At 38.6% G+C, this 23,349-nt stretch overlaps 2 protein-coding genes and 1 pseudogene across 2 annotated transcripts in view; 1 reads left to right on the top strand and 2 right to left on the bottom strand.

Annotated features, from left to right (window-relative positions):
• Positions 1–23,349, bottom strand: part of LOC111346636 (uncharacterized) — an 84,593-nt gene that overhangs the window by 41,187 nt on the left and 20,057 nt on the right. The window contains exons 4-6 of the mRNA XM_088751161.1: positions 1,900–2,019; positions 557–682; positions 169–291 (exon numbers count right to left, since the gene is read on the bottom strand). Coding sequence (XP_088607287.1) covers positions 169–291; positions 557–682; positions 1,900–2,019 — 369 coding nt within the window. The remainder of the gene's footprint in view (positions 1–168; positions 292–556; positions 683–1,899; positions 2,020–23,349) is intronic.
• On the top strand, positions 5,798–6,831 carry LOC148739435 (uncharacterized protein KIAA1958-like; annotated as a pseudogene).
• LOC148739434 (uncharacterized) lies at positions 14,802–16,710 on the bottom strand. The gene is made up of 3 exons (XM_088747943.1): positions 16,371–16,710; positions 15,693–15,706; positions 14,802–15,590 (listed from the first exon to the last, which is right to left on the bottom strand). Exons 1-3 carry the CDS (start codon positions 16,660–16,662, stop codon positions 14,811–14,813), a joined length of 1,086 nt encoding a protein of 361 aa, XP_088604069.1. The 5' UTR covers positions 16,663–16,710; the 3' UTR covers positions 14,802–14,810.

The following is a 23,349-nucleotide window of genomic DNA, read 5'->3' as shown; positions in this document are numbered from 1 at the left end:
CCTTGCATAAACATGCAAGGAGACATGATGCAAAACGTAGCGCTTAATAGGATTAATATTTCCTGCTAAAGATGCTTCGTTTAATGCTAAGGCTTCTTTGATATTGCGTGCGAGCGAGGTCGTATTTCTGATTCATTATTCGCTCGCCTGATGGTAGCTCAAACTTACCTTGGCATGACTGTCCATCTCCGATGTATCCTTCCCTGCAGGTGCAGTTGTGGGAACCGTTAGTGTTGGTACAGTTCGCACTGACGTCACAGAGATGGTCTCCATTATTGCACTCATCGATATCTGGAAGCAAAACACCCCAAAACACCAAACAAACAAACAAATAAACGCACGAAAATATGTCACTGAAAAGTATATCAGCTGTAACAAAAAAAACAAGATAGGCGACTTCCGTGAGTTTCGTAAAATAAATGCTAGATAGAGAATTGTCCACATAACTAAGCATATTCAACTCATAGATGGAACAGCATTAAAAAATCTAAGGAATAACAGCTACTAAGGTGATAGTTGTTATGTAGAGTCGGATTCTGATGCTAATTTGAATTACCTCGGTATGATTGCCCATCTCCAATGAACCCTTTCTTGCAGGTGCAGTTACGAGAGCCCTTAGTGTTGGTACAGTTGGCTTTCATATCACAAATATGGCTTCCATTGCTGCACTCATCGATATCTGGAAGCAGTAGGTATGTCAATGTAACTTTTTGGATACAAAAAATAAAGTGAATGACCAGGAATTAAGTTAAGCAACCGGTTTTTTTGTTTGTTTTGTTTTGTTTTTTGTTTTTCAAAATCTCCATTGCCTTCGTGCGAAACGATTTGAGTATTGTACTTCGAGACGACTGTAGGTTTTCATTTTACCTGAGCACAAGTGTCCATCTCCAGTAAATCCATCTTCGCAGGTGCAACTATAAGACCCAAAAGTATTGGAGCAATTTGCAATTTCGTCACAGAGGTTATTGCTGCCTTTGCATCCATCGACATCAAATTAGAAAGTTGTCGAAAGAAAACATTACACGGAGAAAGAATTTAAACAGAAAGGAAGGTTTAAGGTCCTGGAACCAAACTTTGTATAAACTGATTCTGCTCTTAGTTTACTGACCAAGTTCAAATCAGAATAACAATGCATCAGTTATTAAAATGTTTCATTTACAAGTCAGAACAAAACCTAAGAGTCCCTGACGGATCCTTAAACTTAAACGGGTCATGAGTGATATATTTTCTAATTCTCTAGTAACGCGGCTGAATAGCGCGGCATTATAGTCAACGCGTCATGTTGGAAAATTCTGGTCATGATTTGATTGCAATGAGACTAACTTCGCTTGTACAGTTTTGTCCATTTCCAGCATATCCAGGTTAAAATTTACATACTTAGTTCTTACCCACTAGTAATCATCAAGTCTGCCTTCTACCAGTTGAGATTTTTTACCACTAATACAACGATTTGTGTCATTAAGATTTTTTATCACGCAATGTTTATTTAATATATTTGTGTTATTGTCGGCATTGTCTTCAGGCCTACACCCGTCGCTATTTTCTTTAAGGCATGCTGGTAAAACAAGTCTTCCTAAGATGACAGTACCTTTCTTTCTAATATGAGGGGTTTAAAAAAAGGAAGGAATCTAGTACCCGTACAGTTGCGTCCATTTCCTGTAAATCCGTGGTGACAAGTACAAGTATACAATCTGTTGTTCGTATATTTCAGCACAAAGATTTTTTTTAAATCTATGAACACAACAGCTTTGAAACAAGCCAGACGCACATCACGGAAACTTTACGAAAACATTGCATGGGTAATGCTGTATAATGATATGAGACGATATACCAAAAAAAAAAAAAATGCTAAGGCAGTTATTCGGAAGGCATCCACTAGATCATCCTCAAAATTAACTGAGCATGAGTGTCCATCGCCAGTGTATCCCACTTTACAAGTGCAGATGTAAGAACCATACGTATTCGTACAGTCTGCATTCACGTCGCAGCCGCTGATGTTAAATTTACATTCATCCATATCTACAGTTTAGAAAGAGAAGAAGTGACTAAGTTAGAGTAACTCACGAGAGGCATCCACCATAGAACTGGTCCAAACCAAATATTACGATAGTGATATTAATGATAGTACATGAATAATTTATAATACTTTCATGATACTGATAACTATTCATAAAATACAATAACTCAAACAAAACTTATGGGACCTACCTTCGTTAACCATAACATGGTAAATCAGTACTGCCTTCCCTTTCCTAGTTGGATCCAGCCAATACTTTCTGTCCATGGTGTATTTACCTTCACTTGCTTATATTTCTTGACAAGTCAGCGCCGGTAATTCAGGGATAGAGCCTAAGGGAGCTGCAGTAAAGGCAGATATTTTAGTTTCTTTATATTTTAAGTTCTTTCAGGTGAGAAGGAACCGGATCGGCCCAGGATAGAGAATAATTCAAGGAATACCAACCAAACATAGAGATAAACTTTTGATTTCATACCTTTGCCGTTCAGTCGCTGAATGTAAAACCATCCAGGGGTTGAAAGAAAATTCCCTGGTCTCGCCTCCCTGGTGCGGCTATTTAGTTCACACATTTGGTATTTTCGATTCTAGTTATAGCTTTGGCACCTGATCTCCTGTCCGCATTTGAGATTGCAGAGGCGAGGAGCCGCCACTGACCATCTTTTGAAGACAGAGCGCTTGAGAGCCATTCCTTGTATGTTTACTTCTGTCCCGCATTGATCATTAGCTGTGACAAACTCCATCACAGAAGCGAGAGGGGCGAGTCTTAAATGGCGGAAAATCCACCAAATACTTCCTTTCTTGAGCTAAATCTGAAAATATTGAGTATAAGACCACATGAATACATTGTAAGTGCTTGCGCTGAAGCAAAATAATCCTTTTTTCACTCAAAGAAGAAATGATTGTGTGCCAGATGAAGACGTACAACAGTCATATTACTTCCACATTAAATTGTTGCCTAAAATTAACAAATGGTAAACACCACAGCGTACACTATTGAGTTATGGATGCACGCGGAGGTTGTTAAGCACGAAAGAAGCGTAAGAGTCGCTCAAGGCGATAGCCGAGAGCGACTCTAGCTTCTTGAGTGCTTAGCAAACCTCCCAAGTGCATCCATAACTCAATAGTGTACGCTGTGGTGTTTACCATTTGTTTTATTTATAACATTGATGCACTGTAGCTAAAGAGTTCCTTTTATTTAACAAATCTTACGCGACCAGAAAAAACAAGCGCGCGCGGAAAAATTGTCTTTGCATTTGCTCACGTCAGCAGCGTACACCCATGGGCAAATGGGGGACGCTAAATTGACCAATCAGAGCGCGCGCTTTACTTTGGTTATGTTATAAAAACTTTTAAAAAACACTCCATACTTTAAATTGTGAGAACAGAACGAAATTACTCGTAATTTGCTATATTTGAATGTTTTAGTTTTGAAGGATCTTCAAGTTCAGCTTTTGTGGAATGATAAATTTGATATGCTTAAAGCATTTTGATCTCGTAGCCCTGTATTGCGTCCTCGTAATCAATCTAACTTTCCCCAGCCAATGCCTATGCAAGCAAAATGTATCGTATCAAGGGCTATCAGAATCCAATACAAAAAAAAAAATTGGGGGTAGCCACGCAATATTACGAGATAACTGGCTTTGAAATGTGAGAAAAGTGCTGACTTTGCATTTTATAGAAAGTGAAGGAAAATAAAATTTCCCCGTCAATTCCATTTGAATTCGATATTTTTAGAAACAAAATGAATAATACACGTAGAAATTCTTTAAAATAACTAGCAAATACGATACTCAGAACAAGGTCCTGTAAGTTTTTATAATCAAAATGACTGCATTGAAGCCATTTTTAACCCTTATCACTACTACTAACACAACCTAAAATACTGGCAAAACAGTCTTTGCACAGGATGAAAAGTGAACTGCGTGTTTATAGATTTTTTTCCTTTTATTCGGTGTCATTAAAATAGGAATCACTGCGCGTTTTTTTTTTCTTTAAATCATTTCGTTATTTTTTAAAATTCTCATCGCACTTTATTCAAGCTAGCCTACTCCCCTCCTCCTCTCCCCCATGGTATGTAAACACATTGACGTCCGCGTGGCGCGCATGTCTCGCGTAAAGTAATTTCTTGAAAAGTAATTTCTCCTCAGAATAACAACACACTGTCAAGCAAAGGTGATGACAGGGCAGAAAATTTAAATGAATGGGGCATTACTTGCTTTATTACCAAATTCTCCAGATAGGAAAAAAAAATTGCATTGTATGGTGAGCAGAAAGGGCAATACTCGAGTTTTTGAAAGTGGTAAACATGGATTAAAAGAAAACTGCTAACCTCCAAAATTAGTTAGTTGATTCACAAATTGTACCAGTATTACAATACTTTTTATTTAACTGAAAGTACCCGATATAATCCTTTTAAGCCGTTTGTTCTCACAATTGACTTAACTGCATCAGTAAGTCCTTTGTAAGCGAGTAACTTTCCACTTCCATCATTAACTAAGAAAAATTTATTTAAAAAATGTTTCATTGCATACAGTCACATACATGTACACTACAAACACATTCTTGCAGTAAATACTCTTGAGAAAGACTGTTCCTGGTATTGGTAGTTGATGTTTTGACAACCTTAATGGAAGTTGACTCCGCATGCTAACTTCAATTAAAGTCTGCGACACACTGGGCCATTTAAAACGAAAGTCACCGAGTATGCTTGGTATGGCAATCGTGATATTCGCAGATCACTGTGATTGGCGTATAAAATCACCAGGTGTGTCTCCGCATTTCTAACATGCTAATATCAGTGATTCAATAAGCCAATCACAGCTATGAAATTTGTTACGATCCCCAAATAAAATTGCCACATGCATCATCAGCATAAGATTGTGGAAATAACAGTCACCCCAACCAACTTACCAACACATGGACAATAAGATTTTACAACCTAAAACATTTTGCAGAAAAGCCAATCACCTCACATTTACAATAATTATAGGCATGAGGCTGACTTTTATCCACAAGTTTCCATTACGACCAGTATCTGTACAAGCAGACTAAACTAGAATTTCCCTGACAACATCAAAGGACACATTTTTTTTTTCATGACAAATTTTTGTCTCCTCTGTTGCATCTACACTAAAAATGTTGAAGCTGCTTAAACTATCAAGTTCGGTTAACAGCCAAAAATAAGACCGATACCATATTTCACTTTATTACATTCATTTTGAAATCACTGGTGGTCCCTGTAATCTGATTGGCTCTAATTGGTGCGATTTATTCCCAAATCGCACCATTTTTTGCTCTAAATCGCATCTTTTTTCCAGCCAATGAGGAATTTACACTTAAAAAAAACAACCAATCAGATTTCAAGGCTTGTTTAAAGTGACCAATTAAATTGCAGGAAAATGAAAAACAAGGAGTATCATCTGGCAAATTTTGCAACTTTCGTTTCCAAAACTCTTATTTTTTTCCCCCCAAAATGGATGAGTTTAATTTCATCCAGTTTTTGAATGATGACAATGAGATTCTTCAGGCTGAAGACCAACATGCCAGGGACTTTCCCACTTTTTGTCTACATTTTAGTGAATATTTTGACGATTTTGTACCTTCTCAGGCTCAAAATCCGCGCGATCCCGAGTCCACCGAGTCAACAACAAAAGAAGAAAATCAGAAGCCACTACAAGAGTTGGATATTGCAAGATTTCCCATCATTTCAAGCGATAAAATACATGAGCGTAAGTCTGTTACTTCCAACAAAAATACGTCCCGCTCCACAAAACAATGGATGAATGTTTTCAGAAGCTGGTGTCAATGCCGCCACCTTGAATAAGTCTCCATCGAAACAATGGCGCCTGAAGAACTTGACAAAGTCCTGAGTAAGTTTTACGCCGAAGTAAGAAAAAAGGACGGAGATGATTACGAGCCAGAATCCCTTAAAATCATGCAGAGTGCCATAGAAAGATATCTAAAGGAGAAGAACTATCCATTGAGCATCGTGCAATCGAGGGAGTTTCACTCCTCACGAGAAATCCTCAATGCGAAAGCAATTTCCCTGCGTCAACAAGGAAAGGGAAAGAGACCCAACAAAGCTCAGCCAATCACATCTGAAGAAGAGTCAGCCCTGTGGGAAAAAGGTCAGTTGGGCGATTTTAATGGAAAGGTCTTGACCAATGGCAACTTTAAAAATTTGACGGAACAACTGGGATTTCGTGGTCGCCAAGAACACTACGATGCGTACGTGGAAGATGTAATTATAAGACAGCGAGAAGATGGAACTGAAGTTGTTGAGTTCAGAGAAGGTCCCACCATATGGTCCCACTAAAACACGGAGCGGTGGTCTCACCATCAGGCGAAGAACAACACCACAAACAATGTTCAGCACCGATGGCGGAAAAAGCGATCCAGTGCGGCTATTCAAGCTTTGGTTGTCCAAGCGACCCGAAGGAATGAAGAACACAGGGCCACTCTATCTAAGCATCATAAATCGTCCTAAATCAGCAGATGTTTGGTATACCAAAGTTCAAATGGGACAAAACACCATCGGCAATTAAATGAAATCTATGGCCTCCTGTCTCAGGACGATTAAGAAGCTGACGAACCACAGCATGAGGAAAACATTGGTATCAAAACTGAAGAAATCAGGTCAACCGCGCAATATCATCTGTGAAATAACAAGCCATGTACGTGAATCTTCATTAGACGACTACGATAAAATAGACGAGAATCACAGGAAAGAACTGTCTCTTATTATCAGTGGATATAAAGACGTGTCAAACGAAAATCAAGCAAACGAAGTCACCCGCCAAAACACTGCATATTAAGCCTTAAATCAGGAGATTGCAGTCCAACATTTAAAAAAACATTGAAAAAACTTGCGAGTAAAAATGATATCCTATTCCTAACAAGTGGTTGTCGCATATATCACCATAAACTAAATCATAATTAATAAGGAAGCCAACACTAATACAGGGATATTTAATTAACAATTGGTTCATGCTTTAGCGTGCACTATCAAGTTATGGAGCACACGGGAAGTTTGGAGATCATGAAAGAAGCGTAAGAGTTGCCCGAGGCGATAGCCGAGGGCAACTCTAGCTTCTTGAGTGCTCTCCAAACTTCCCATGTGCTCCATAACTCGATAATGCACAGCTGAAAGTATGAACCAATTGTTTTAGAACATAGCCGGTGGAATTGTGCATCAAATCCGACGCGAGAAGCGGAAACAATATCAGTTGAAGCGAATCGTGACGGCGCTGATGCCAAGTCTCCTTTTCCGTTGTTTTTCTCTTTTTCTGCCTCATTAAGAACTCTAGCCCAAGGGAAAAGGTTGAAACATTGTCTTTGTTTTCCGACTAGTAGGCCAAGCTTCTGTGTGTATCCATTATTATCGCGAAATATATTATTTTTTCCTGCACTAGCAATGGCTGCTCGCGTGAAACAAAAAATTTCTCGCGAAGCGATTTGCTGACGCTGTCAGCGTGCACTATCGGGATTTTGAGCACGCTTACAAATAATTACTGAATTTGATTGTGCGGTTCTGCTAGCTGTGTTCTAAATTAGAAATAAAACATCCATTCATTAAGTTTAAACAATAAGAGTTTTTAGTAAATTAAAGTTTCCAGTAAGTCGTACAATGAGAAGTTTCAAATACTTCCCACAGCATTGCTGTAATCAATTCCTTTTTTGAATGCTTTTGCTAAAGCGAAAGTCAAAACAGTTCTGTATATGAGAAGATTTAATTATTTCAAGATCATCTAAATTGCTCACGTCAGTTCAAATTGATATAAAAATGTGCGGAAACTTTCGTTCATTAAATAGAGGTGAAAATTTAATGAAATAGGCTTATCTGTGCGGAAATAAACTCAGACAGGAATGTTTTACATCGCTGCTGATGTTCCCGTTTTCAAAATAACCTCGCCTCACAATAAATTGATGGGGGTCTCCTAATATGTTATTTTATACCGTGCCTCACCTTGAAATCTAATTTTGATCAGGTCCAACGGATGCAGCACAAGAGTTAAAGTAACCCCTCCGGACACGCCGGCTACAAGATGCTCGTAGCGAATGAACCGAGTGATTGAAGGCGTTTTTGAAGCTGGTTGACGGTCAGAATTGCTTGTTGCTCACTCATGTTGTTTTAAATTGAATATATACTCTGACCTCATTATTACGGGTAAGGAAACCAATAACGGTTCACACGATCACATTCGGAATTATTTCATCAGCTTCGTCCGCCATGTTGACAAAAGGTTATTACCAGTTTCCCTCTGCCCCTCTTGACCGGTGGTGTGCGCACTCTGATTGCGTTGCATCATGGTCGTAAAACAAAAATTGAGCATATGCATCTTGACGCGTTAGAGTAAACATCTTTTGTGACAGCGTGATGCGGCGTGAACATACGTGGATTGTGATGGGGATTCACTGTCTGTTGCTACTCCTTCGAAAGTTAAATCGTTTGACGAGCCTGTGCGACTCCTGTCATTCTTCCGTGACGAATTCGTTCTTAGGAGGCAACTGACGTTATTTACAAAGATTCGAAACTGCAATCTGCCTAAGAATCTCGACACAAATGGCAACAGTTACGTTCACAACCGATGGCGGGATGAGTAATTTCAAAGTCAGTAGTTACATTCCAAGACGCGAGTTATTCAACTGTGAATTGACCCTTGACATGCAAACGGATATTAGAGAGAAAGAGACCTTGTACTAGACGAACTTTTTCCACTGAGCGTAAATACGGGATTTGTAAAAGGAGAAGCCCCACGCCTCCTAAGAACGAATTTGTCGCGCTCCACGTTTAGTAAAAACGTAGAGTTTCAAAATACCCTTCGAGAGTAGAGGAACCTACATGAGGGTTTTGAGAACGTATCTCTAGAGTTATTACTTCAAAGAAAATAGCGCGGGCACAAAAGAAAATATTGCCTTCTGTAACACAATCTCATCCGGCTTCGCCAAAGAGAATTATGACACCTCAAAACTGACCCATATTATCACATCGCAAAGGAAAGTCATCAAAAGATATCCTAATAAGAGCTAAACGTTGAGAGTAGAAGGTTTAAAAGCGCTAGAAAATGGTAGGAGACGCACTGGCCTACCAACACCTTTCAATAGTCGACTGCGTTTTACTTTCTGGCTTTCCGGCGTGTCGCCTCACGCAAGGTAGAGGTTTTCATGGATCAAGTGACTCTTTTCATTGCTCTAATTAAACTGTCCTTCATTCAGTGATCAAGATAGAAGATTTACCCCACAACACTCGCTATTATTTAATTTTCCTTCACTTAGGAAAGTGGGTTTACAACACGATTCATAAATGCCCTTGCAGTAGTAACGCTATGTAACGCAACACACTAAACGCAACAATGGGCCTTTTCGCTCCACAAAAGAGTCTCAAACACTATCACTTAAAATGCCTAAAACATTTGTACCATTGGAGTGCGTTTGAGCGCGTTTGGTCAGAGCTGCTGAACAAGGATCAAAGTGGCCGTATAAATCTTTGAAAGGCTTTAAACTACGACGTACAACGAGTTTGATCTGGTCGAAAACCGGTCTAAAATTACATGCTAAAACGCAGTGCTTGCGTTTGTTCTTGAGAACGATATAATACGTGACAAATACGCACGAAAAATACTTCTACACGTTCGGACTATATCAAACTATATTTACCTATAGTGAAAGGAAAAAGAAATGGCCTTACTTTTACGGAATGTTCACTCAAACTCTACCCATTTCTGCGGCTTTTACCGCCATATTGAAAATAACGCTACCACAATGCAATGCAATCGGAGTGCGCACAACGCCTGGGTGAATGGAGACCGAACAGAAATAGTAAGAGTACATCTTATTAGACGTTTTACTGTGTAGCATAGCTGAGTATTTTTTCGATTTGTGCCGTATTTTGACGAGAAAAATATGAATATTATACAAACAACGATGATTAAAAATAATCCAAGATACGACACACCAAAACGTTTAGTAAGTATTTATTATTCAACACGCCAAATTGTTAATTGAGTGAGGGCCAATTTCACGGATGTTTATTTAAGAGGAGTGCGTGACAGAAATATGCGAAACGGAACGGAATTGAGGCGTTGCATAACGAGCCTCACGCCGTTAGCAACCAAAAAAAGTCTAGGTATCCAGCAGAGAATCCGTACTTTTAGTCTGCATTCTCTGCTGGATACCAGTGGCTTGCTTGGGTAAAATTTTTGATCGTTTTTCGCTCCTAATCTGATAGAGGCGTCAACTTTTACACAATCATGTCATCATCCTATGGCGTGAAAAGGTAATTAAAGAAGCCGTATCCGAAAAAAGTGTACATGGCCGGCGCTTAAAAATAGTGACAAGACGAAGCGCTCGCCCGTAGTGTGTTGCGGCAGTTACAGTCACGTCGAAGAAACATTTCTTAGTCAATGCTTGCGGATTTAGTTAACTTCATTAATACTAACATAGGCTGCGACGCTTATTTACTACGACATTTAACTGGCGGCCTGAGTGTTTTGTTTTCTAATCAATTTTACCAGATTTTTGAAAGTAAATTCCAGAACCGACGACTTTTTTTCCGCTGTGTTCGGAATCTTTGACAGCTGACGCTTGGTGCTGTAATTTTTGAGCATCCGGGTACCAGTTATTGGGAATAAACTCGGGGTATTACAACCTATAATTTCATTTGCTGTTTAACGCAGAGTCCACAATACATGGCGGCTTTTTCTCACTGATATTTTAAGTCGCATTTATAGTTTACATACTGTTCCAGTTTTTTTAATCTATATTCATGCAGTACTCATAAGATTCTTTGTCACTGGCCTTCAGATGACCTATATTGGTGCCTGAATCCTCTAGATAGTTGCGAGAGATTACAGACATTATAGGCACGATGTGATTAAGGCACTGGTGTTGAAAATCTTTTCGCGCTACCTCCTCCGCAACGATGATTCAAATCGTGAATAAACAGAGACCAGGGGTAGTAATAATTGTTTTCAAATCAAGATAGGTGTTGAACAAGCTGACAAAGCTTTTAAACAGACAAAGACCAACTTTCGTTTAATGACACGTTACGAACAAGTTTAAACTCCCTTGAACTTTAACAGGGTTCGTACTGTCTTGCAAGTCCGTTAATTTCAGGGCAAGTCCCCCAATGAATTTAACCAATCCTTGGAAAGTCCTTGAATTTTTATATTCTAAAAGCTTCTTGAGAGGGGTGGGACGTTGACTTTTTCCGAAACACCAACTTAAAATACTGAGTCAAGCGCTCTGCGCTAGGGTGGTTTGGAAATTAACATAGAGCGCGGTAGATCCAGTAATGCGTTATTGACCAAGCAGGAAGACTCAAACCTGAGCCAAGCGTTAAGAGCCGAGCGAGAGCTTGCCTGCAGGTTACACAAAGACAAAATGGCTGCAACGCTGGCCACCGCAGAAAACGAAAAATAAGCAAGGGTTAATAGCCAATCAGCTCACAGAATTCGCTGCATCTTGCACCGCTTGCGAAGCCAGCCATATAAAAAGGAAAGGTAATACATCGGCGTAATATAACTCTTAAAGCAAGAATCTCTCCCAACATATTCATCTAAGGTAGTAAAAGTTTAAAATGTTATGAAAGCTGAAAAAGAAAGGGTTCCGGTGTCGCGCTTATTCAGAGTTATAAGTTTGAATGGCCGAGGGGTGGGCACTTATTCAAGGAAATACGGTATATCGATCACTTGAGGCTGTGCGCGTTACTTCGCGTTGTTTCATACTTTATATTATCTCATATTACCCAGTTTGTCAGGAAATCAATCGTCGTCGTGTGTTTACGTCCTACAAAAACGTCGCATCAGAGATTTCACGATCTAGCTTCGCAAAGAAATGTACCAGCAATGTTTTGCCTTCCGTTATTTATTGAGTTTTTTGGCAGCATTTTTTGTTTTGATGTTCTCTTCCCGTCGCGGTTTGCAGGGCGACTTTTAACAGTAAATGAGCTGTTTTTCAAATTTTTGTCTCAAACGACTATTTACTCCTGTCGCTCTGCTGTAGATATAGGTGAAGAGCTCAAATAACAGAAAAGTTTGCATCACAAGAATTTCTTCACATATATCCCAGAAAACATCAGGCATTACTCTGAATGCCAGAACTTCAGCCTGGGTAAACCAGGAAGGATAGACAACACTTCCCTATATTAACCATGAATGAAAAGCTAAGTAAGTCAAATATCTCAGAAGCGCTCAGGCATTAAACTGAATGCCAGGACTTCAGCCTGGGTGAACCAGTAAGGCCGATAGACAACACTTCCCTAGATTAACCTGTGAATGTCAAAGAAAATAAGAATGTTAGGTATCCCAGAAGCACTCAGGGATTACTGTGAATAGCAGAACTTCCGTTCAGCCTGGGTGAACCAGAAAAGATAAACAACACTTCCCCGTATTGACCATGAATGAAAAAACTTGAAGTATGTTGTATATCCCAGAAGCGCTCAGGCGTTACACTGAATGCCAGGACTTTAGCCTGGGTGAACCAGAAAGGATACACAACACTTCCCTATATTCACCATGAATGAAAAGCTAAGTATTTTGAATATACCAGAAGCGCTCAAGCATTACACTGAATGCCAGGACTTCAGCCTGGGTGGACCAGAAAGGATAGACAACACTTCCCTATATTGACAATGAATGAAAAGCTAAGTATGTTATATATCCCAGAAGCGCTCAGGCATTACTCTGAATGCCAGGACTTCAGCCTGGGTGAACAAGAAAGGATAGACAACACTTCCCTATATTGACAATGAATGAAAAGCTAAGTATGTTATATATCCCAGAAGCCCTCAGGCATTACTCTGAATGCCAGGACTTCAGCCTGGGTGAACCAGAAAGGATAGACAACACTTCCCTATATTGACCATGAATACAAAGCTCAGTATGTTGTATATCCCAGAAGTGCTCAGGCATTACACTGACTGCCAGGACTTCAGCCTGGGTGAACCAGAAAGGATAGACAACACTTCCCTGTATTGACCATGAATGAAAAGCTAAGTATGTTGTATATCCCAGAAGCGCTCAGGCATTACACTGAATGCCAGGACTTCAGCCTGGGTGGACCAGAAAGGATAGACAACACTTCCCTATATTGACAATGAATGAAAAGCTAAGTATGTTATATATACCAGAAGCCCTCAGGCATTACTCTGAATGCCAGGACTTCAGCCTGGGTGAACCAGAAAGGATAGACAACACTTCCCTATATTGACCATGAATACAAAGCTCAGTATGTTGTATATCCCAGAAGTGCTCAGGCATTACACTGAATGCCAGGACTTCAGCCTAGGTGAACCAGAAAGGATAGACAACACTTCCCTATATTGACAATGAATGAAAAGGTAAGTATGTTATATATCCCAGAAGCCCTCAGGCATTACTCTGAATGCCACGACTTCAGCTTGGGTGAACCAGAAATGATAGACAACACTTCCCTATATTGACCATGAATAAAAAGTTCAGTATGTTGTACATCCCAGAAGTGCTCAGGCATTACACTGAATGCCAGGACTTCAGCCTAGGTGAACCAGAAAGGATAGACAACACTTCCCTATATTGACCATGAATGAAAAGCTAAGTATGTTATATATCCCAGAAGCGCTCAGGCATTACAGTCAATACCAGGACTTCAGCCTGGGTGAACCAGAAAGGATAGACAACACTTCCCTATATTGACAATGAATGAAAAGCTAAGTGTGTTGTATATCCCAGAAGCCCTCAGGCATTACACTGAATGCCAGGACTTCAGCCTGGGTGAACCAGAAATGATAGACAACACTTCCCTATATTGACCATGAATGAAAAGCTAAGTATGTTATATATCCCAGAAGCGCTCTGGCATTACACTGGATGCCGGGACTTCAGCCTGGGTTAACCAGAAAGGATAGACAACAACTCTCTATATTGACCACGAATGAAAAGCTATGTAAAACTTTTTTATTTATCCCAGAAGCGCTCAAGCATTACAGTCAATGACAGGACTTCAGCCTGGGTGAACCAGAAAGGATAGACAACACTTCCCTATATTGACCATGAATGAAAAGCTAAGTATGTTGTATATCCCAGAAGCGTTCAGGCATTACACTGAATGCCAGGACTTCACCCTGGGTGAACCAGAAAGGATGGACAACACTTCCCTATATTGACCACGAATGAAAAGCTATGTATGTTATATATCCCAGAAGTGCTCAGGCATTACACTGAATGCCAGGACTTCAGCCTGGGTGGACCAGAAAGGATAGACAACACTTCCCTATATTGACCATGAATGAAAAGCTATGTATGTTATATATCCCAAAAGCCCTTAGGCATTACACTGAATGCCAGGACTTCTGCCAGGGTGAACCAGAAAGGATAGACAACACTTCCCTGTATTGACCATGAATGAAAAGCTAAGTATATTATAAATCCCAGAAGTGCTCTGGTATTACTCTGAATGTCTGGACTTCAGCCTGTGTGAACCAGAAAGGATAGACAACACTTCCCTATATTGACCATGAATGAAAAGCTAGGTATGTTACATATCCCAGAAGTGCTCAGGCATTACTCTGAATGAAGGACTTCAGCCTGGGTGAACCAGAAAGGAAAGACATAATTTCCGTCTATTAACAGTGAATGAAAAACTAAGTTTGCTATATCCCAGAAGCTCTCAGGTATTACGCTGAATGCCATATAAATCTTAGAAATATGACAAATAAATATATATCTCAGAAGTGACCAGGCAACACTAAACAAAATAATATTGTTACAGGATAAGACTTCAAGATGAACATGTGGTTTGGCTAAATGGAGTTGATTTAAATAATTGATATTAAAGAATAGTAAAAAACAGATGATGAAATAAATTCACACCCAGTTTCTTCTGCATGCCCATTCCTACCTTCAACAATTAGCTTCGCAGACTGACTCTCGGAACCAAGAACATTTCTTCCAACGCAAGTGTAATTTCCAGCGTCGCTAAGAGTCACGTGATGGAATTCTAATCTCCCACCTCGAGCACCAAGGTGAGAATTACTTTGGAGATGAGTGCCATTTGTCCCCACCCACGTCATAGTCGGTTGAGGATTTCCACTTACTGAACATTGGAACAGTGCACTTTGATTTTTTCTGAGTGTTTGCTTCATTGGAGAAACAACAACTACAGGGAGAGAGATAGGTTCCCCAGGTTCTCCCTTAGCTCCCGGTGGGCCCCTGGGACCCGGAACCCCTGTGATACCCTGTACACCCTTTTGACCTGGTGGTCCGATATTTCCTTGCTTTCCGGAAGGCCCTGGTTCTCCTCTAAAACCGCGTGACCCTTTCCTTCCTGTAGATCCACGCGGACCTCTCCTTCCCCGTGATCCTTTTGGTCCTTGCAATCCTGGTGGCCCCTGTACGCAAATTTGTTCTTTGGGCGAACAAAATGATCGTGGTGACCATGAATTCATGGTCTTGTTTATCTCACTTCTAACCACCTCTATCGTAACTTTACCAGGGTTGGCTCCTTTCTCAGGTAACTTGAAATGGCGACGGCTTCTGGCGTTAACTGGAAATAGTTTTTTTTTTTCAAAAAGTGTTTGAAAATTAAAGCGGTAACACTTTTAAATCTCCTTACCAGACAATAATCTCAACAGTGGTTTATTTATACAACCTTTGGCTCCAAACCAGATTCGTCTAAATGACGGTTACCAGGTTCTTACTAAGCTTTCCGTCGCTGAAAATTTGTGCAGGAAAATAATGAAAGGAGGCTGCCATATTCTCGAGCAAACACTGATTTTCTTTTGCTCGCTTTTACGTGTACGATCGCCTCGTTTAAACGAGAACCTAAATTAAGCTCAACCTTTCCTTGTGGCACGCAAGAGTACTTCACGTTTTTCCACCCCCCACCCCCCCCCCCACACCCATTCCTCACGTTTCAAAACGTTTAGCTATCCAAGACCTTTTTGTGCTGTTATTATGATAAACAGCAGACGTCGCACTGTTGTTTTAGTCATTCAAGGATGGACCCTTCATATTCCTGAAGGGTTTATCTGGCCAACAATACATCAAATATATTAATCCAAGTTAGGGAAAAAGGGATATCTTTGAATGATCAATTGCATAATGTTACTCATATGATTGCTCTCTTGAGCTTTTACAACGGTGACCGCTATTACTTTTTCGCTATCGACCCCTCAGAAATGAGTTTATGTAGTTACTAAAATAGACAAATTCATTAGCCACTTTAAGTACCATTGTGACTCCCAATTTCTTCACCAAAGTAAGCCTCGGCAAAATTCAGGGGATCGAAAAGAGTTCGCCAGGAAAATGTATTTCGTATCGTTGTCGAAGCGAGGGTCCTTTACTAAGTTATAAGTTGACGAGAGAAAGCATACTACCTTCGGTCATATCTCTACTCTCCTGAGCAATATTGCCAGCAAAGTTCCCGACAAAACCAGTGCTTTCAGAAGGTTGAGTACCTGCTGCTTCGGTAGAATCCCTCATGGATTCATGTATTCGCCCCACTTCCGCCATAACATCTTCAACATTATGAACTCGCTGGTTTATGATCTCAACACGAACCAAGGCGGTAGTACAGATCAATAAACATACGAACGATACTGGAAAAGCAAACTTGGATAAACAGCTGGGCACATCACCAACAGAAGGGCGATCTTGTTTTTGAAACATAATAAAACGCTGTTAGGATTGAACCGACTTGTAACGCTCCAACATGTTTTGAAAACCAGCCAAGACACGTACGATCGCGAAATGTAATACTGACATTCGAGTCGCTTGTTGACAAAAGTGCAGATTAACTTCCTTTCTGTCACGTTGACATCAAAAGTCAACACACGGGATATTGAGCCATTAAAAATCCATATTTTAGAATTCTAAATTTCCATACCCATAGTGTAAATATGGATAAATAGACACAAGAATCTTGCCTTAAAGCGCGGCCTGTCGAGTTCAATTTTAACCTCTAGATTAACATTCCAATTCTCCACACTGTTACCCGATCATTTTCTATGCCTGTGGTGAGCAGAAACTGCTTGAAAAGTAAGCTCAATGATTATTATTTCATCTCGCTAGGCTTTAGACTGAGCTTCTATGAGGAAAACGCTCTCTCTCTCTCTCTCTCTCTCTCTCTCTCTCTCTCTCTCTCTCTCTCTCTCTCTCTCTCCAGATTCAAGGCTGAGTATCTGCTACCTTTTCTCCTCTTCTTTTTTTGATATAAAATTTTCCAATATTTTCCCGTTTTTACAGTGGAATATATCAGTCTATTTTTCACTTAGAATACTTCTATTCAAAGTTACCGACCAATACGAAATTTTAGTCAGTATATCAATCTAAACACGACCAATGTAGCAAATACTCAATCTTTGGTACACATATCGAAAAAATCACGAAAATAAAAAATTTTGACGGACGTCTTTAAAGGTCTTCAAGTTCTTTTTTATTGCCGTAAAACCCCTTTGGGATCCGGAATATTTTACTTTCTACACCATCTTAATTTTAGAACAAAACTGCGTTCCCACATATAGTATCATTTTGACTTAACAAGTCAGATTTTTTGAGAAGGTCAATTATCTTTTTTCTTTATAAAATCATTATATTTTACTTTAAATTCGTTTTTATGGAAGGAAAGTTCTGCGCTTGTGAAAGAAAACATGTTAAACCTGTTTTTCAATTATATGTCACAATTAAAAGATTTTATTGCACAAAAACCACTCCGTAGCAAATAACCATTTAACGTAGCAAGTACCCACTTTATGTAGCAAATACCCATTTCTACTTCTTTTGCTCCAGAGAAACATTTTCTTTGGTAAAAGATTAAGTTTTAAGGAACTATTTGGGTATTGCTTGAGAACAATCTATCCCCCTGTATTTTTCAATTTAAAAAAGCGTACACGCGCATTTTTGTAAGAAATAGTTTCGTTTCCAAATGGCTGAAATATTAAGCAATTAAAAGTGTTGTGGAAAGGATTTTGTTATGTTTATATTAGTTAAATCATGATAGCATCTTAATCTTATAAACGCTGCACTTTACATAGGTAGTTTGAACGATTACGAGCGCTTATTGTGGTGTGAAAAATTTCCTTCAAGTGTTACTTTAGATAGCATAACAGGCATCAGCAATCAATCCTTATTCAAATCTGAAAGGGACAAAATTTTTTCCAGTGTTACCCTTGTTTTGCTTTTACTGCATTTATAACTCTGTTGGAATGTGAACCTTATTCTTTTTTCTAGTGTAGGCCGAACGTTAACTTATATCCACTAATTGATTTTTAAATCGCACAAAGCTTTGTTACAATGTAATCTTAGTTTTCATTCATGTTTAAACTTAGTTCAGTTTTAAATGCCCGTACGACTCTATTCATACAAGTTTAGTTGCATTTCTGTAAAAGCCTTGTTCCGTTCTATATGCGCGAAAATAACTCACATTGTGACTTTAGCCTATTTCCAGTCTATGTGTGATATAGCTTTAGATGGACTCGTACCTCACTTACAATGTGAGCTTGGTATTCTGTCTAGTTTATGCTTAGTTTAGTTGAGTTTTAAGCGGTACGCATAGCTTTGTTACAATATAAGTTTACTTTTCTCTCTATTGTGATCAGTTTTTAATGCGTGCATAACTCTGTTACAGTGTGAGCTAGTTTTTGTATCCAGTATGCGCCTAGTCCAGTTTAAAATACACACATAACTCTCTAACAATGCAAGCTTAGTTTTACTTCCAATGTGCGCTAAGTTCAGTGTTAATTGCACACATTACTAAGATACGTCGGGATCTGAGTCATTCTGGTATACGCCTTGTTCAGTTTCAAAGGTAGGCATTACTCTGTTATAATGTAAACTTAGTGTTGTTTCTAATATACCCTTGATTTGAATTTTAAATGCGTGTAAAACTTAGCTACAACGTGGGCTTAGTTTTGTTTACTGTGTCAACCAAGTTCAGTTTTAACTGCTTGCATAAATCATATATTGCAATGTGAGTTTATTTTGTTTCTAGGGTGTATTAAGTTAAGTTTTAAATGAGCTTACAACTCAATTACAATGCAAACTTAGTTTTTTGTGTGCATAACCCAGTTTTAATATCATATGAGCTTCATCAGTCCATGCCTAGTTCAGTTTTAAATGTGAATATTGCTCAGTTAGAATGTGAGCTTAGTTTTGTATGCAGTGTACTCCTAGTTCAGTTTTAAATTCTCGCGTGTAAGTCAGTTCCAATGCGGGCTTAGTTTCAGGCTTTAGCCTAGGTTCCAACACACCCAGTTTCAGATGAACACATATAGTTCATGAGTTCTTTTTCCTGTATGACTGCAACACTTAATAATAACGTACTGCTTCATTCACAATTGCTTGTTTTTCGCCTGATGCTTGATTCATTCACTGTTTACATTTCCTTATGGTCTTTATTTGCTACGTACTATACTTTAGATAGCATTTAGCAAGTGCAGAGAAACAGGGCCACAGAGAGTCTTATCTAACGAGCTTGTTTCCTTTAAGATACATTAAGCAATAAAGTATTAAGAAAAGATAGACGTAGAAAGCTTGTATTTTAGGGCTTATTTTACAGGCTGATAGTAATCGAAGTGTCCCTTTTTAAATGATAAACACCAACTATTCCCTTAGTTATACCAACAAACGAACGCAGTCTTCAACCAACATGGGTATTGGGCATTTATCTTCCTAGGTAAGGGTATTCCCAAGCTGGGCTAGGGAGAAACAACAAAAACAGGACTACAACAACAATAACACCAGTAACAATGTATTCGTTAGCTACTTTACGTCAAAGAAATTGATATATCATTGGGATTAAACGCAACTGATTTTGAAACGAAATTCAAGTTGAAATCTAAGAATAGAATTGAAATTATCTGAAGAAAACAGTTCCAGTCCTTTAACTCTTAGTCAGATATTATTACATGTAATCATCATACTTCTTATCCCTTTCACTTATAGTGTTTCCCGTTTTTTGTGAACTTCTATTTCCTTTACCATTGTGAAAAGATGATTTCTTAACATAATCGATAGAATATTGCAACTATACATATATGAACGAGAACGACTAAATAAATCATTTTACTAAAAACCGACTAGAATTTCAAACTCTTACTTATAAGAACAACAATATCTCGATCTTCTTGAAAAAACAACTTCAAAAACCGTGGAGCGCTATTTAATTGAAATTGGAGCGTCGTTATATCCAAATTCAGTAGGAGCCGAAATGTATCTTAAACTTATACCTGACTTTCTGCAGGCTAATCACATGTTACCCACCTCGTAGTGATTTTCTTTTTTATATTCGTTAACGCTAAAATAAGAATCCATAAAGTAGAACTACTTTCATACGAGAAAAGTTCTCATAGTTTTGGCGTCAAATGTACAGTGCAGCCTACTGCATAGTACCATGTAACAGTTTTCAACAGTTCAGTGTACAGTGCAGCCCACTGCACAGTAAGATGTAGCAGTTCCAACAGTTCAGTGTCGTGTTCTTGAGCACAATGCAAAGGACTGCATAGTAACATTTAATCTTACTATGCAGTGTACTTCACTGTACCGAACAACAATACACTGAATAGTACAGTGTAGCGCCCTATATAGTAATATTTAAGAGTTTTTTCCCAGTTCGGTGTTGTTACTCAGTTCAGATGTTCTGTAAGTGCAGTCTGTACAGTATGGCGCACTGCTGAGTAACATTTGATAGTTGTGAACAGCTCAGCATACAATGCATTGCACTGCTTAGAAAATATTTAAGAATTTTTTTAGTTGCGACGCTACCTGTGACTGTAAGTCTTTGTTCTTGAGAAATAATCGTTTATCTCCATTGCGATTTCTTCGATCTGACGATCACGTTTCAAATTATTTGCTTATTTTACTTCAACCATCTACCACCTTTGCGCTTTGAGGTGACAATGCGGACGGTTTATTATGGCACGAACTAATCTTGTACGATTCTCAATATTTCACTCGTTAAAATTTTTCAGAAAACTCGCTCGTTCTTTTCGCACCCTCATTCTTTTTCTGAGGCCCGTGCTAAACGTTCCAACATTGTCATCGAAGACTTGTTGACTCAATAATGTTAAAGCACTTAGCATATATGCTTGTCCAACATTTTTTGTAGGACTAATGTTTGAGAACTTATGAAACGTTCGTCCAACAATTAATGTTGAACAAACATGGATGTTTAACGCCCCAATAATGTCAGATCAACAAATTTTATCGAAGAAAGTTGGAACGTTTAACCCGGCTTGATACTTCTCAACTCGTGCAAAACCATCTCGCGCACGCCTTTTCCAAGGATTAACCTCTAGTTGACATTCTTTAACAGTTCAGAGTATTTTAGTGTAGTGGAGAGCATTTCAGAGCAAAATAAGACTCCGCGTTATAGCTTTGAAATGTGCACGTTATCAACCTTTTCATTAAACTTTCATGTTTCTAGAAGCTTATTGTTAAATCGTGCGTTTACAACCGTAAAGGATAGAACACTCTCAGAGGAACTAAAACGTAGAACGTATACAATTAACATGGACACAGGGGCACCGAGAAGAGGACAAACTATCCATTTAAAATAGAAATACGATAAAACGACGTAGATGTGTGTTTTTCAGGTATTGAGCAGTTTGGTAGTAGTTAGAATTTAATTTGAGTATTTACTACCGTTGCAAATACTCAACTACCTACTGAGTATTTGTTACCGTAGCAAATACTCATTAATGGTGGCAAATACGCACTAGCGGGTATTTGCTACCGTAGCAAACACTCAGTGGGTAGTTGCTACGGTAGCAAATACCCATCAATGGTAGCAAATACGCACTAGTGGGTATTTGCTACCGTAGCAAATACTCAGTGGGTAGTTGCTACGGTAGCAAATACGCAATCAATGTAGCAAATACCCACTCGAATCGGACTCTCTCTCTCTCTCTCTCTCTCTCTCTCTCTCTCTCTCTCTCTTTCTCTCTCTCTCTCTCTCCAGATTCATGGCTGAGTATCTGCTAATATTTTCTCCTCTTCTTTTTTTGATATAAAATTTTCCAATATTTTCCCGTTTCTACAGTGGAATATCAGTCTATTTTTCACTTATAATACTTCTATTCAAAGTTACCGACCAATAAGAAATCTTTGGTCAGTTTATCAATCTAAACACGACCAATGTAGCAAATACTCAATCTTTGGTACACGCATCGAAAAAATCACGAAAATAAAAAATTTTGGCGGACTTTAAAGGTCTTCAAGTTCCTTTTTTATTGCCGTAAAACCCCTCTGGGATCTGGAATATTTTACTTTCTAAACCATCTTAATTTTAGAACAAAACTGCGTTCCCACATATAGTATCAACTCGACTTAACAAGTCAGAATTTTTTGACAAGGTCAATTATCTTTTTTCTTTATAAAATCATCATATTTTACTTTAAATTGTTTTTTTTGGTAGGAAAGTTCTGCGCTTGTGAAAGAAAACATGTTAAACCTGTTTTTTTTAATTATATGTCACATTTAAAAGATTTTATTGCACAAAAACCACTCCGTAGCAAATAACCATTTAACGTAGCAAGTACCCACTTTATGTAGCAAATACCCATTTCTACTTCTTTTGCTCTAGAGAAACATTTTCTTTGGTAAAAGATTAAGTTTTAAGGAACTATTTGGGTATTGCTTAAGAACAATCTATCCCTCTGTATTTTTCAATTTAAAATATAACACCCTTTACCGACAAAAAAAGCGTACACGCGCATTTTTGTAAGAAATAGTTTCGTTTCCAAATGGCTGAAACATTAAGCAATTAAAAGTGTTGTGAAAAGGATTTTGCTATGCTTATGTAAGTTAAATCATGATAGCATCTTAATCTTATAAACGCTGCACTTTACATAGGTAGTTTGAACGATTACGAGCGCTTATTGTGGTGTGAAAAATTTCCTTCAAGTGTTACTTTAGATAGCATAACATGCATCAGCAATCAATCCTTATTCAAATCTGAAAGGGATAAAAATGTTTCCAGTGTTACCCTTGTTCTGCTTTCACTGTGTTTATAACTCTGTTGGAATGTGAACCTTATTCTTTTTTCTAGTGTAGGCCTAACGTTAACTTATATTAACTAATTGAGTTTTAAATCGCGCAAAGCTTTGTTACGATGTAATCTTAGTTTTGATTCATGTTTAAACTTAGTTCAGTTTTAAATGCCCGTACGATTCTATTCATACAAGTTTAGTTGCATTTCTGTAAAAGCCTTGTTCTGTTCTATATGCGCGAAAATAACTCACATTGTGACTTTAGCCTATTTCCAGTCTATGTGTGATATAGCTTTAGATGGACTCATACCTCACTTACAATGTGAGCTTGGTATTCTGTCTAGTTTATGCTTAGTTTAGTTGAGTTTTA

This window comes from Stylophora pistillata, chromosome 2 (assembly GCF_964205215.1).
Source record: "Stylophora pistillata chromosome 2, jaStyPist1.2, whole genome shotgun sequence".
Classification (NCBI taxonomy): domain Eukaryota; kingdom Metazoa; phylum Cnidaria; class Anthozoa; order Scleractinia; family Pocilloporidae; genus Stylophora; species Stylophora pistillata.
This window is presented reverse-complemented; position numbering and strand designations above follow the sequence as displayed.

What these genes read in the sequence shown, in the direction of transcription:
- LOC148739434 (XM_088747943.1), bottom strand. Translation starts at nt 16,662, where the DNA reads ATGTTTCAAAAACAAGATCGCCCTTCTGTTGGTGATGTGCCCAGCTGT.